The 16,541-nt window shown below is 39.3% G+C and overlaps 1 protein-coding gene across 3 annotated transcripts in view; it reads right to left on the reverse strand.

Annotated features, from left to right (window-relative positions):
* Positions 1 to 235: 235 nt before the first annotated feature.
* KAT14 (lysine acetyltransferase 14) overlaps positions 236 to 16,541 on the reverse strand; it is a 139,788-nt gene continuing 123,482 nt past the window's right edge. For 2 of the 3 annotated variants that reach the window (XM_026683182.2, XM_087960981.1), the window contains 2 exons: positions 14,276 to 14,466; positions 236 to 621 (listed from right to left, as the gene is read on the reverse strand). In XM_026683182.2, the coding sequence (XP_026538967.2) occupies positions 448 to 621; positions 14,276 to 14,466 (365 nt within the window). In that variant the 3' untranslated portion in view covers positions 236 to 447. The remainder of the gene's footprint in view (positions 622 to 14,275; positions 14,467 to 16,541) is intronic. The other variant, XM_087960980.1, reaches the window with a different exon arrangement.

Genomic DNA, 16,541 nt, shown 5'->3' on the forward strand with positions numbered 1-16,541 from the left:
TTTAAGGCTGCAGACCCCTGCACTAGAATATAAACTGAAAGCAAGCCCCACTCCTTACTAGCACTGATGGTATTACCTAATTTGGGTAATGAAACATCTGCAAGAAAACAACCAGGCTCAGAGAGCACCAAAGACCCCTCATTTTAAACCCCAAGTTATAAATATTCTCCTGTATTGATACTGTTATTATTTAGCACTTGAACTGATAAGGTTCTTCACAAAAATATTGATCCAATTTCACCTCTACAATAAATTGCATTTTTTATTTTTTAATTGATTTTTCTTGTCAAGAATTCCTCTTCTCAGAAATGTCAAAGAATTCTCAGAAAAACTGAACAGCAAATATCCAGCTTATCCAATGAATAAAACAGAGCAGTGAGCAGCATTCTAGGCCAAATTTTCCTTTACTGACAGGTTTTGTACAAACATATCTACTAAGTTTATGTATTATCGTCGCAATCTCAGGAAGAAGGCATGTTTGCACTCCTTACTATCTAAAGGGTAATATTTGTCATAAAAATCTAAAATATATTCCTCAGTTTTAAATCCAAACTTCTGATATAACAGCATTGCAGAATTACTAGCAGAGACATGGAGAGTTGCATCTTTTCCCATGCAAGTCTGTAAAAAAGAAAAGAAAAAAAGAATTATATCAAGGTTACATGATTCCTCTTTTTAATAAGGTAAATAATTTAAGACAGTAGAAATACCAGATCCTACATTAGCTTCCATATAACACTGTTCATGTTGTTCCCTTGTAAGGAGTGAAACATTGGCACTGAAACTGAGTTCTTACAATATTGAAGGACAAAGAGAACTTCAGACTACCAGTAGTCATTTAAAGAAACCTCAAGAACGGCACATTTGGAGAAGTGAACCATTTTCTTTTAAATAAACTGACATATTACTTAAAATGTTTTGGAGGGGTTTAGATGTATGCTGCAGTCATGACACATGATTATATTAGTATGTTGATTGTATCAGATGTTTTTGATATATGGTAGTGTTATCATTTTCATGCCTTGTGTTGGTTGTGTTATAGTGGGTTGAGTGGTCCCATACTTTTTGATAAAGTTGTGGGAGTATTTGTTTGGAAGATGTTACATAAGTGGTCTGTTTTCTTTTTCTGGTTTGCTGTAATGTGTTTGTACTGAAAAATGTTCTTATGCAGGTCTTCTTGTGGGAGGTTGGGCTGTTAGTTTGATTAGTGGAGCGCTTGGCTAGTGTGGCTGGTTTTTCAATAGACTTGTGTTTCTAGTTTGCACCATTTCCTCTGCAGATGAGGATTTCCAGGAATGGTAGTACCTTTTTTTCTTCTTCCCTTGTGAAATATATTGCTTTGAAAATATTTATTTTAACATGTCTTCTCTATTTTGCTTTATTATAACAAAGATATCTACATATTGGATCCATACTTTGGTTGCATGTGTGAGTCTGCTATGCTAGAATTGCATTACAGTCATGAAACCTTTTTTTTAACAATGATTTAGTTTGGGAAGGAACAATGAAGAAAAAAAGAAAAATGGGGGGGGGGGCGAGTAAGAGAAGGAATAAAATGCACATCTGTCCCTTTAAGAAAGGGATTTCCCATCATCATGACATATATAAACTATTTCATAATGTCTTTACCCCTTTAATTAACAAGTATAAAACTCTTCATCCCATAACACTTAGTAATAAACAACTCAATACACATATGTATGTAAAAAGGAAAAAAATTCATTTTTTAGTTTAAGAACACTGTTAATGCATACACACACACACACACACACAGAGTATATATGGATTAACAGTGTTCTTAAACTAAAAAATAATGAAATTTTTTCATACACACACACACGAAACAAATCCAATGTTGTACCTCTGGTCTATATTTGAACCTAAATGTGCCAAGGTTCCCTGGAGCCTGAAAAACATTTCTCCAGCTCAAAAGATTGAGAAACAGTGGAAAAAAAGAGTCAATTTTGTCTTCCTTTTCTCCTACAGAACAATCTTTCTCTGTAACCCAGGGGTCCCCAACCACCGGGCCCCAGACCGGTACCGGTCCTTGGAACATTTTCTACCGGGCCGCTGGTTTGCTGGGCGCCGCCATCTTGTTTTGATGAGAAAGTGCTTCCGGTGAGCTTTTCCGGTTGGAAAGCGGCGTTTGGGTCCTGAAGGAATCGTCGCGCCTTAGTTTCATCGAAGGGGGGGGGGCGGCTTCGAACAAAACTAAGGTGCGAGGATTCTTTCAGCACCCAAGGCAAGGCGAGCCGAGCGACCATCCCGAAGCCCATCGACAAAGGTACAAAGGAGGAGTTGAAGGTGGCGGGGAGAAGCAGGGGACGGCTGGCTGGCCGGTTGCTCGGCTCACCTTGCCATGCGTGCTGATGCCGGTACCGGGCCGCGGATCATTTTGTGATGCCGGTACCGGGCCACGGCACAAAAAAGGTTGGGGGCCACTGCTGTAACCCATTTCAGTAGTTGTTGATGTTACAATTTTCTTCCATACTTTAAAACAGTCTCTTTTGGAATTATTACCATTACTTTCTGGAGTAACCCTTCTTAATTTTTAAGATTTCATACAATCTTCTATTTACACTAATGTTGTGTTATCTGTGACATCCTTGTCAGTGTATACAGTTCATGAACTGGAATAGACATGGCAACAGGTCAGCCAATGGGAGCTGTTTGGAAACTGAAACATAATGTTTGTTTTGTATGGGACCATAAGAGACAGTTTGGAGTCTGGGCTTGGCTTTGACTTGCTGAACTGTATATAAGAATTGGTTTGTCCTCTACAACAGTGGCCCCCAACCTTTTTTGTGCCATGGCCCGGTACTGGCATCACAAAATGATCCGCGGCCCGGTACCGGCATCACAAAATGATCCGCGGCCCGGTACTGGCATCAGCACGCATGGCAAGGTGAGCCGAGCGACCGGCCAGCCAGCCGTCCCCTGCTTCTCCCCGCCACCTTCAGCTCCTCCTTTGTACCTTTGTCGATGGGCTTCGGGACGGTCGCTCGGCTCGCCTTGCCTTGGGTGCTGAAAGAATCCTCGCACCTTAGTTTTGTTCGAAGCCGCCCCCCCACTTCGATGAAACTAAGGCGCGAGGATTCCTTCAGGACCCAAACGCCGCTTTCCAACCGGAAAAGCTCACCGGAAGCACTTTCTCATCAAAACAAGATGGCGGCGCCCAGCAAACCAGCGGCCCGGTAGAAAATGTTCCAAGGACCGGTACCGGTCCGGGGCCCGGTGGTTGGGGACCCCTGCTCTACAAACTGTAACCTCTGTAAATCTAGGTCTCTAGGCCTCTGTATATCTCTACCCTGGCTTCTGTGAATATTGCTTCTGTGTTCCTGAATTTGTATGCTGACTTCTGCTGTGTGGTATTGTATATAAAGAAATTTCTTATGTAAACGAATCCTGCAGGTTTACTTACTTGTGTGCTAGTCAGATATACTGCACAATACTCTGACAGGTTATGGATCCAGAGTACACAGTAAGACTGAACTGTAATTAAGATGAAGGACTGCCTGTGTTATAGTAAAAGAGAACAAGGCAGAGGAAGATTGTAGGATGGCTATTGATTTCAAGGAGAGCTCTCTGCCTTGTTTCAGACAGAAGAATTATATTATTTGGGCTGCAAAATTGGAATGTTCCCATATATATGTACATGTACATGTACATATACATACATACATACATATATAAACACTTCTTTATTTTTTATACATCTCTTCAAGTGAGCAATGTGATTTCAGGTTACAACATACATACATAGTCAGTTACGTTTCCAGCTTTTGTATCTAGTTTCTATCAAATCATTATCTATTCCATTAATCTTTAAATAAATTTTTGCTTCATATTTTCCATTCATTAATCCAGTAATAAAAACATTTTCGTCCTAAAACATACTGTGTTTCTCATATAATAAGGCCGGGTCTTATTATTATTTTTTTGAGCCCCGAAAAAATGGCTAGGATGTCTGTTCGGGGGTTAATTAATTTCTCCCCCCCACACACACCCACGCTTAGAGCACCCCACGGGCAGCCACACCTTGCCACCAGCCACTCCTAACGGCCGATCATGGCGGAGTACGGAGGGCTCCCTACCCCTGTCAAGCACCTTTCCTGCAGATCTGGGTCAGCAGGCAGGCGGCGCCGGCGGGAACCGTGGAAGCTATGGAGGCCCGAGAAGCAGCTGAAATACTGCTGGTGGACATCCACGTTGCTGCCACCCACCCGCTGACCCGGGTCTGCAGCAAAGGTGCTTGGCGGGGGTAGGGAGCCCTCTGCGTTCCGCCATGATCAGTCATTAGGAGTGGCTGGTGGTGAGGCGTGGCTGCCTGCAGGGCGCTTCTAATGGCAAGTCTCCCCCGCCCTTCCCCCCATTTTGCAAGTTTTAACATAGGCCTAAATTTGGGGGTAGGGGCTTAATTTCATTTTATGCCTAGAAAACATGCTGGGACTTCCTATGGGGGGGCATATTGTTGTAGAAACACAGTACTTTCCACACTTTATCCCCTCTTATTTTCATTTCCAGCTTACCACCTATTTTATTTTACATATTTTCTTCATTTACTTTCTCAAAGCCGATGTATAGCAAACAAAAAACAAAAACAAAAATAAAATAAAACTAATATCAATATAATCATTCTTAATTATTACCTTCCAATTAACAACAATTCCCTATTTATTATTTTATATGCATGTGTTTCTCCCCCCCCCCCCCATTCAGGATCCATATGGTATTTCCCCCCCAATCTACAATGAATCTTACACCTAACGTCAAAAACGTCATCAAAAAAGCACAACAAAGAATGTTCTTTCTGCACCAACTCAGAAAGCTCAAACTGCCCAAGGAGCTGCTGATACAGTTCTACAGAGGAATTATTGAGTCTGTCATCTGGACCTCTATAACTGTCTGGTTTGATCATCTGCACCTCTATAACCCAATAGGACAGACACAGATTTCAGAGGATAATTAGGACTGCAGAAAAAAACAATTACTACCAACCTCCCTTCCATCGAGGACCTGTATACTTACTGCATGAATCAAAAAGAGGGCTGTGAACATATTTACAGACCCTTCACATCCTGGATATAAACTTTCAACTCCTTACCTCAAAACAATGCTATAGAGCACTGTGCACCAGAACAACTACACACAAGAACAGTTTTTCCCCAAATGCCATCACTCTGCTAAACAAATAATTCCCTCAATACTGTCCAACTATTTACAAAGTCTGCACTATTACTATTAACCTTCTCATCACCCATCCCCTCCCACTTGTGACTGTATGACTGTAACTTTGTCGCTTATACTCTTAGGATGTATATTGACTGTTTCCTAGTATGATTTGATTGCTTATTGTACCCTATGACTATTATTAAGTACCTTATGATTCTTGACTCTTGATGAGTGTATCTTTTCTTTTATGTATACTGAGAGCATTTGCACCAAGACAAATTCCTTGTGTGTCCAATCACACTTGGCCAATAAAGAATTCTATTCTATTCTATTCCAGATATATTCATATAACCATTCATATTTCCTCTTTGTTTCCATTTAGCCTATGGAATTTTGCCTATGGAATTTTATTTAATTTCCATTCATCACTTTTTAATCATAATGTAATAATCTCATTGCAAATACTTTACAATATAATCATGTATACAACCATCTTAATTTCTCTTACTCTTACATTTTTCTCATATATAATTATATAGTATTCTTACAGTGAGGTCTTATTCCCCTTTAATTCCAATTAATCTTTTTTTTTCAAGTTTTATTAATTTCAAAAACAAACAAATCATCACCAACCATTACATATTTGAACCTTTTTCCATTATAAATTTTACAAGTCAGATAAAACCTTATCTTATACAATACAATTCTATTTTAAACCATTTCTAAATGAGCATAAAATTTCCGGTTTGTCAGCTTTGCGAGCGGTAGGGATTCGCGAAGCTGCGCGATCCCTGCCGCGCTAGCCACTTTTGGGGCTCCGATCCGAAAGGGTGCGGAGCAAGGCTGCCCTGCAGGGGCAGCTGAAGGTAGGGGGATCCGGAAAAGGGTTTGGGGGTGTTGCAGACCCCCTCCCTGGCCGGCAGAACCTCCTTTTACCAAGACGGTGTAGCGGCGGTCTGTAATGGCCGCCACAAAGAAGCCGGCAGCTGGGCAAGTATGCGCAGGAGGAAGAGGAGAAAGTTTTTAAAAGTGAAAGTCTTCTTGGTCGATCCAGGACTCTGAGATATATTTAATTTAATTCCTGGAAGTGATGGCTTTTTGGATGATTCTTTCCACAAGAGAAAGTAAGCGGCAATTCTGAGGTGCTGAAAGGAAAGTTTACTCTCCCTCCCGACGGAATTAACAAACGGATATTGAGAAACCTGTTTTTTTTTTCCAGGTAAAACTAGCTTTATGGGATAAGTCGGAAGGGAGAGGACAAAAAATATATTTATCTGGTTGGATTTTGTTGGAGGAGATGCCTTAAGGATTTGGAGACAGAAATAAAATTTTAATAAGGCTTTAAAACACAGATTTGGATTTTTTTTTTCCTTTGTCTGATACTACCCCTGGAAGAGAAAGTGGAAATTTTGGCTTGGCTTGGATTGATTGAGGATTGTGGACTTTGGGATTGTTTTACTTTTCTTTTGGAATATTTTGGTTGGAGTAAGAAGAAAGAGGGAAAAAAGACAAGAAAAGATTTATAATGGTTTTCTCCCTTGAGGAACTGAGGGATGAATATGAGCAAACAAAAGCAGCCTGTAAAGATGGCATGGAAAAAGCTTTTCTATTTTTAGAAATGGCGCTGGTTAACTATGAACAGACAATGCAACAGATGGAACAACAGCAAGAAAAAAGACGAAGACACCATCTTTAATGAATCCCAAAATTTATCTAAGGAAGAAGGAAGGAAGAAAGCGAGGAAAATGAAGGACTTAAGATTTAAAAAAACATTTAAGAAAGAGAAAAATATGATGCAAAATAAATACAATGATAGCAAACAAGAGAAAAAGGGAATACAACAGAGAAGGGATGCCAGCAAGACAGAGGTTAGAAGAAGCGGGGGTAGGAAGATCTGGTGGGGGAAGAAAGAAAGGGGAAAGGCGGAGAAAAGCCACAAAAGTTTTAAAATTGGATGGGAAAAGAGGAATCTTTTTCAGGGATAAAGGGTAAAGCATGAATTTTCTTAAAAAAGATTTTGCAAGGTACATAAGACGGTATTGTAATATTTGTATTAGAAATAGAAAATTAGAATGGCTTAAGAGTTAATAAGAAATTAAAATGTTGAAATGTTTAATAATGATTGATTTTTAAAATGTAATAAAATATTGAAGGGAAAGGCAATGAGAATGCTATAAGATTTATTATTTAGATTTATTATTTAACTACGTATTTAGGAAGATACTATGTATTTAAACATTTCCGATTTATTACTCTGTTTTTATTGTTATTAAAAGTAAAAATTAATAGATAGAATGTACCAAGCAGAATCAGATTGGATATTAGGTGTCATTTTAAATGTTAATCTAATATTTAGGGAGAGGATAGAAAGGCATCATACTCTGATTAGAGATTTCAGGAGAAATTCTTTTTTTTTTTTTTCATTATAAGGAATGAGATAGAGGGATAATAAAGGATGGGCAAAAGATACAAATATAATGATTTAAATTAAGATGGATTGAATAAGATAGAATTATGAAGAGTGAAATGTGTGGAGAAGTATATATAGAAGATACAGAATGGTAAACAAAATAGGTAATGATTTTTAAGATGACCATGAATATAATTAAAGCCCATATAAAGAGAGGTACCGGGGGCCAAGTTACTTTACTAAAAGATTTTTTATATGTAATTCCAATTAATCTTATTTCTTTATTTTTGAAAGTAATTCTGAATACACTTTAACCTTCAAAACTCCCCAATCTATATTTCTAAAAAAACCCAAAACCAAAATATATTTCCATGTGGAATACTCCCTTTATTTTATCTTTAACCATCATCTCTTAGTCACTCATCCCTGTAATTTCTTCTAATTTTAGCCTGTTTTCCCCTTTCTAAGTTTTTCCAGTCCTTTCTCTTAGTTCCTCTTTTTTCCCCTATTATTATTTTGGTTTTCATCTCCCATTGACTTATTTTTCCCCCTCCCTCTTTTGCAGTTTCTTCTTGTATGAGTTTTTCTTTTATTTAATCTTGGAAGTATTTTCCCTTTTGTTTATCACATCTGTCATCAAAGTCTTAATTTTAATTCCTTTCGTGTCTTTTTGCTATGTCCACTGTTCTTTTTGCTGTTTTGGGCTGGTTTCTTCGTTCTTTAACTCTGACTCCTTGGACTTTCTTTGTTCTTCTGTGAGCTGCGTCGCCATTTCTAGTTTTTCTGCCAATATATCCCATAGTTCCATGCTTTCTTTTACTATTCCACTCACATTTTACAGTTCTGATTTGAGTTGTTTGCACATTTCATTCATTTTGCTTATTCAATTAAGTTATTCTATATTTTATTAAAAGCCAACGTCTTTTATTTTAATCTTTACCAGAAGTATCCATTTATCTTAGTTTCTGTTGTTAATCTTTCTGTTTCCTTATCACATTCCCAATCCACCAAATAGTCCCAAGATAATATCTTCACTTGTCCTTTTGCTGTAATCATTTTTGTGCTTCCAGGGTTATTGTTATATTATAACCTTTATTTCATTTCCAATTCATGCATTTACTAGACCATTAGTTTTCCATAAAATCATGAAAGAAGTTCCTTTAACCATTAGGTGGTGTTCTTACATTGGTTTTCACTTTCCACCTTTTAAAGTTATTTTTTTTTTTGCTTGTATTAACTCCATTAATTTTCAATCATTAGCTATTATATCTTTTAAATATGGTCAATTCCAACAAGTCCAGCATTCTAATCAATGCTGAATTAATCCAATTTCTGTATGATATTCCAAATTTAATTTCTGATTCTGTTATTGTTTAAAAAGTTTTTTCTGAACAATATCACTCCCATTTCAGTCCTTTTATAGTCCAATTTTATTTACCTTATAATTTTCCTGCTACTTTCCAATTGCCGCTTCCACCATCTTAAATGAGGGCTCTTTCCTTCTGTTTCTCGGGGTTGCCTTGAAAAATCCAAAGTATTTTGTCTGGTCACACACCGCTCACCAGTTCACTGCTCCAGCACAAACTTAATAGCTTCAGGGCAGCCATTAAAGACTGCTGCTACAGCTTGTCTTCAAGGGGAGTGTACATAGCCAGGGAGGGGAGATGCGACTCCCCTCGACCCAGCTGGTGGTCTCCTACTCTTTCACCACCCCTCCAGGGTGGATCCAGTCCCATTTGGGACCCTCCAATGGGTAGAGCACAGATTGAAGCCGCGCATGATCGTAGTCTCTGATCCGTCTTTGATGGAAGTGCCACTGGAAGTCCAAAATTGGAATGTTTCCTGAAGGCTAAGGAGCTCTGGGATATTGTTGTTAATACACCCAAGGCACCATTAGTAGCAGCTGACCAAAGGCAGCATGATAAGGCACTGGCCTACATCATCTTAAGCTTAGAAGATGAACAATTTTTGAATGTAGCTGACTTAAGGACTGCAAATGAGGTTTGGCTGAAATTGAGAAGTGTTCATATGAGTGCATCAGCATGCAATATTGTGCAATTATTGAAACAATTGTACAGGGCCAGGCTGCAGCCACAGGTGATTGTGGAGCAGCATTTGTTGCACATGCAGACTTTATTCCTTGAGCTGGAACAGCGTGGGATGAAGATTCCTAAATCTCAAAAGGTGTTGTTGGTCTTGATGAATATGGGGACATTGATCAATAGTCTTGATGAAATGTGGGACATTGTTTCAGCTGTTTTTGAGTGCAAACTAGAACAGGACTTAAGAATGGAGGCCCTAATGGCCTGTTTGATTTCAGAAGAAAACAAGCGCCATTTTAGAAAAAGCCACGAGGAGAAAATCCAGAGATTGGGGGCCCAAGGAGCAGAGAGAGAAAAGCAACAGACAAGATGTCTGCAGAGATCAGGTAACAGCCCAGTGATAAAGGCATAGTATGGGCAACAATTGGATTGGTAATTAAAAAAGTAAAAAAATATTGAAATAGCAATTGATTGCATACTCAATTGAATATGAGCAGGATTGTCATGCAGCTGTGAAAATACCACTTGTAATTTCAAAAGGCATAAACAGAAGTATAATTTCAAAATTACAAGAAGGAATTACTTTATTTTATTTCGCTTTGACAGACTCCACGTTAATGTGTGTATTTAGGGCATCACATTATAGAAAGTTTTTTAAAAAAATAGAAACAGGCTCAGAAAAGAACAGGAAGGGTAATCAGGAGACTAGAAATCAAATTTTATGAAGAAGCTGAGTTCTAGCTATTTGGAGTCTTATATGTTAAAGAGAACTTTGGATTCACCTTTGTTCAGGATTTTTTCAAAAATATTTTTTTCAAAATTATCCACACCAACCAAGTGCTTCGCTATCAAAGCAACAACCTAACCACCCACAAGAGAAGCTATGTAAGAACATTATTTACATGAGCACAACAATCCTCAACATCAGAAAAAAGAAAGAAGTCATCTATGCCAGGGGTCCCCAACCACCGGTCCGTGGACCAGTACCGGTCCGTGGAACAAGTCCTACCGGGCCGCTGGTTTGCTGGGCGCCGCCATCTTTTTTTGATGAAAAAGTGCTTCCGGTGAGCTTTTCCAGGTAGAAAGCTCGCCGGAAGCACTTTTCATCAAAAAAAGATGGCGGCGCCCAGCTAATGCCAGTACCGGGCCGCGCCATAAAAAAGGTTGGGGATACCGGGCCGCGGCATAAGAAAGGTTGGGGATCACTGATCTATGCAACATCTTCCAACAAAATAGTTATTCACACAACTTCATCAAAAATTGCCTGACCATTCAACACAACATAGCACAACCCAACACATTCTGTGAAAAATATAATACTGTTATACATCAAAAACATCTCAGAAATCACCATCAGACTTCTAGTTTGGGCTTCTTCGGCGACGGACCAAATCCGCGATCGTGTGCGCTTTCGATCCGCGATCGCCGCCGGAGTGCCCCGAGCCACTTGGATTCGGGGCTAAGCCAACCCATAGAGGTGGTGAAAAGGGGGGAGAAACTACCAGTGGGGTTGAGGAGAGCCGCATCTCTCCTCCTCAGCTGGCCATTACTCCCTTTCCTGAAGGCGGTTGCAGTGGTGGTCAGAAATGGCCACCACAAAGAAGAACCCGACTGGACAAGATTGTGCAGGAGGAAGATAAAAGAGAAAGTTTTGACTAACCAGGTCGAATTGAGAAAGCAATTATACAAGGTACCCTGTGTCTTGAACTATAAAGAATAATACTGTTCCCAGAGAAGATCTTTGAAGCGGCGAAAGAGAGAGGAAAGGGAAAAGACTTGGTGTTTTTTCCCCTCTTACATTGACAGTTGTAATTAGCTTTAAATGCTAAGCAAGAAATTGATATAAATCCACTTTAACATTAATAGGCAATTTTCAGCTGAAAATAAAATGTCAAAGGGATAATAAAGACTTTTGGATATTTTAAAACCTTTAAAAGGAGGAAAGGGGAGGGGAAAAAAAGAAAAGGGTGGGATCGGGAAAAAATGGAGGAGGACCACCTGAAATTAACAAGAATTAACAGTGAAATTTTAACAAGACTGCTAAAAGATACATTGTCATTGAAACTTGGCTACAAGATAACAGATCCTCTGGAAAGAGAAAGTGGAAAAAAGAAGCAAGAAGAAACAGTTTTGGATTATTTGGATTACTTGGTGATTTTTGGAATTTTTGGTTGTTGGATTTTAATGACTAAAATTAATTGGGTGGTTGTTTAAAAGTGGTTAAAGTGGGATAAACTAGAAGTCTGATGGTGATTTCTGAGATGTTTTTGAAGAGCTAAAATGGAACTTAAAAGCAGAATGAAGATGCACAAGAGGGAAGAGGATCTTTTGGCTTCATATTTCAATTTTAAGAAATGGAGATTTTGAATTATGAAAAACAACAAGAAATGCTTGCAGAACAAGACGGGCAGGACAAAGAAGAAGCCATCTTTAATGATCAAGTAATTCTATGTGGAGTTAAAAAGGAAAAGGGGGGAAAGGGAGTGAAAAACTTAAGATCTGAAAAAACAACCAAAAAAAAGAATAGCTTGGAGAGTAATTACAATACTAGGAAGAAGCAGAAGTAAGGATTACAGAAGGGAGAATTAGAATTAGAGAGAAAGGGGGCCAAAAAGGCGAGGGAGAAGAAGAGGGGGAAAATGGAAAGGAGAAGTTATAAAGGACAGAAGCAGGATATAGAGAAGCAGGGAAAACGTACAAGGATTCACAAAGATAATGGTTGAAAACTTAATTGAAAGAGGATTCTGCAAGGGTACATTAGATAGTATTGTTATATTAGAAATAGTAATGGGTATAGAAAATATGAAATATACGTGATTAAAATTATAGATAAAATTGGTACTGTTATGTAATGAAATAAAGAGAATAAGAGAATGGAAGTGGGAAAGGATGGGAATATTTTAACTGTTATCAATGATTTATTAAAATATAATTGAAAAGAAATATGAATATCAGAAGTTAAGATGAATTTGAATAGAATAACAAGTTATTACTTTACTTCCTTTTCTGTTTAGAATTTATTGATTCTTAAGGGAATGTACCAAATAGAACTTGGTTGATAAATTATATGAAATGGAATGTTATAATTGTATTTTTTAGAACCTAGTGTGTATTTCTAAGGGAATGTACCAAGCAGAATTCGGTTGATAAGAGTTATATGTTATAAAATAGAGGTTAGAAATTCAATGTTATAAGTGTTAAGATATAAATTAAATCTTAAATGAGATTTGAATGGACAGTAATATAAAGATATAAAGGTGTTACACGCCGGTTAGTAATAACAGGGGAAATCTTGTTTTATGAGAAAAGAAAATATGAAAGTGTAAATAGGACAGACAAAAGTGTAAATACTGTATAATGATTAGAAAGATACTGATTAGAAAAAGATGAATATGTAAATGATTTTATGTCTGTATAGAGAAGTGATAACCTGGAATTATGCTGTTCTCAAAAAGATATTTTAATTGTTGTTTTGTGAAAACCCAACAGCTACTATGTAAGACAACAGGCAGAAGACTAGCACAGCGTATCCATGAACATCAAGTAGCAGTCAGAAGACATGATGAAAACTCCTTAATTTCATAATACATGGACAGACTTAACTATAGTTTCCACTGGGAAACTGATCATCCTAGACCCATGATGGCGAACCTATGGCACGCATGCCGTCGCCCCAGTCAGCTCTACCGTGTATGCGCATCCCACTGGCAAGCTGATTTTCGGGTCTCCGCCGTGCTTGTGTGGGGAGGGCATGCGGGAGATGTGTGTGCATGCACAGGAGGTGGGGGAGCATGGGGGTATTGTGTGTGCATGTGGGGGGCAGGGGAGTGCAGGGGGGTGCAGCGCAGCCATCCCCACTCCCCATTTTGGGCCTAGCAAGCCTCCCAAAAGTGGGATGCGGGGGCCGCACACATATGTGTAGGGCAAGCAGGAGGGGGTTGCACACACATTTCATTATGGGTGCAGGCACGCGCCCTGTCGGGCACGCACGCCCGCACTTTCGGCACATGATGACAAAAAGGTTAGCCATCACTGCTAAACCAAGCCAAATCCAAAAATGCTAGAAAATTCCTGGAAGTCTGGCACTCTGACAAACGTTATGAATAGACACATAAACAAAATCTATTATTCAAAAGAGACAATTAATAAGCCAATAAAGAGAACAAAAAGACTAAAATATCTCCTTACTAGTGCTGAACATCCAGATGAGCAGAGAAACATCAAGATTAGCATTAGACTAACAATTAAGAACCAATCAAAGAACTGTCAAACAAGCTAACAATAAAGAGCCTAACCAAAAAAATCACCAAGACCACTCCCACTAACCCTCACAGGGCAAGCCACTTGAGCATAAAAAGAAACCCCACTCCCTACTAGAACTGATGATGTTACTTTAATTTGGATAATGAAAAATCTGCAAGAAAAAAAATCAAGCTGAGTGCACCAAAGACCCCTCATTTCACCTGAGCTACAAATATTCTCCTCTATCGGTATTTTTTCAGGTGCTACATCAAGGCGAAAAAGCAAAATAAAAAATTAGGTAAATAGCCTCCTTAATTTTGAAAAAGCTGAACAATTAATAAGTCACACAAGTGCAGATTTATTTACTTGAATAAATGAATATTTGAATTAAAGTCATGTTTCTCAGTACCTGAATAAGATGATATATCATAAAAGTTGCAATCCCTGATCGTCTCCACTCAGGATGAACGAAAAGGAAAGAAATATATGCTTCATTATATTTGACATCCGGCACCATGAAACCAAAAGCAACTATAACTTTTTTGTAAAGAACAACAACACTGAAATCTGGATACTGCAGGCATTCTGACAGATCAATCCCTATAAATAATGAAAAAAGGAAACCACAAACAATGACATATTAATTACGGAAATAATTACGTGCTAGTGTGTCATATAAAAATAAATATATAAAAAGATATTTTCCAGGTGGTAACAATATTGCAGCAAAAATATTTTAAATATCAAAATGTAACATAAACTTGTGGATGACAGTCCATTTCATTAGAAGCATTGTACAGGTAGACCTCGCTTATCAAAGGCCAAGTGTTTGAAGTTATGATGGTGCTGAAAAAATAACTTCACAATTAAGGTGTACACTTATAACTTTTGTAGCATTTTACTTAGTCATATATTCATCATTATAGTCAGTTACTACATATTATCTTATTCTTGAACTGTCCCCCCCCCACCCCCCCGTTCTTGTAGAGAGATCACCTAAACCAGGGGTGTCAAACTCAAGGCCCATGGGCTGGATCTGGCCCATGGGGTGCTTAGATTTTGCCTGCAGAGCCGGTCTGCCAAAGGACTGGCCTGCGGTGTCTCTGGTAGCAAAAGGAGTGCACACCCTCTACCCGCAACCACTTTTGGTCTCCAGAGTGCTCCAGGAGGCCTTCCAGGCCCAAAATGGGGCCTCCAGAGTGCCCCAGGAGACCATCCAGAATCAAAATGGGGCCTCTGGAATGTTACAGGAGGCCTTCCAGGCCCAAAACAGTGCCTTCAGAGTGTTCCAGGAGGCTGTCCATGACTCAGAAGATTATAAAAGGGAGGAAGAGTAAAATATATTACCGTTCAGGCTTGCAGGAATCTGCTACTATAGCCTATGTCAATAATTTAAAGCTCTAGTCTTCCTATGGAGTCAGTTTCTTAATCTGGTCTCTCATAGGGTCATCAAGTAGATCAAGTATGTATTAAAAAAACAAAGTCACAGAAATATACGCCTCCTTAATTTTATATGTTTATAAAACCATGTCTGTGGAGGTGGGGTCCTGTGTCATGCCCACCCTGGCCATGCCCACCATGGAATTTCCAGCACAGCACTGTAGCTTCCCAAAGAAAAAGCAACACTTAAGAGACTGAGCAGGCCCCAAATAAGAGACTGCACAGTCCTAAATTAGATACGGGAAGAGAGAAAAAGTTTCAGGGTAATCACACCCTAGTATCTCTCAAGGTAAATCTATTAGGTTAGAAGATTATAGCTTTAGTTTGATGAGTTTCTGTCTATTAGATTAGGGCTCACCCACCCCTAGGCCCCATCCCACTACAGGTAGTCCTCAACTTACAACTGTTCATTTAGTGACCATTCGAAGTTACAACAGCATTGAAAAACATGGCCTATGACTGTTTTTCACAGTTATAACAGCATCCCCATGATCATGTGATCAAAATTCTTATGTTTGGCAATTGTTTCATACTTATGACCATTGCAATGTCATGGGGTCATGTGCAGTGGTGGTATTCAACCAGTTCACACCACTTTGGATGAACCAGTTGTTAAATTGCTGGCGGGCCCCTCCCCTCCCTGCCCCTTCAAGGAGTCCCCACACGCCCCATTTTGGCTCTCAGGTAAGTGAAGGGAGGCCCAGTTGGCCCAAAATGGGACATGGGGAAGTATGGCACCCCCACACACACTAGGCCCAAAACAGGGCACGGGAGGATGGCATGCCCCCCCTTGGCCTGTTTTTGCTCCCGGGGGGTGCAGGAGGCGGAGTGCTGCCTGTCACATACCCCTCACCACGCCCACCCAGTCAGTCATTAGGGAAGAGAACCGGTCGTTAAATTATTTAAATCCCACCACTGGTCATGTGATCACATTTTGCAACCTTCTGATAAGCAAAGCCAATTGGGAAGCCAGGTTCACAACTGTGTTACTGATTTACCAACTGCAATGATTCACTTAACAACTGTGACAAGAAAAGTTGTAAAATGGGGCAAAACTCACTTAAATTTCTCACTTAGCAATATAAATTTTGGGCTTAATTGTTGTCGTAAGTTGAGGACTACCTGTATTGGGCCATGAGCGGTTTGCACCTGTGTCGTGGAAACGGCGCCCACTGTTCACACAAATGGTGCAGTGGGTGTACGCACATTTTCCAGCTGCTCGGGTGGAACTATCC

This window comes from Notechis scutatus, chromosome 3, assembly GCF_049901735.1.
Source record: "Notechis scutatus isolate UNSWTSFEM ecotype Mainland chromosome 3, rNotScu1.2, whole genome shotgun sequence".
Taxonomy (NCBI): domain Eukaryota; kingdom Metazoa; phylum Chordata; class Lepidosauria; order Squamata; family Elapidae; genus Notechis; species Notechis scutatus.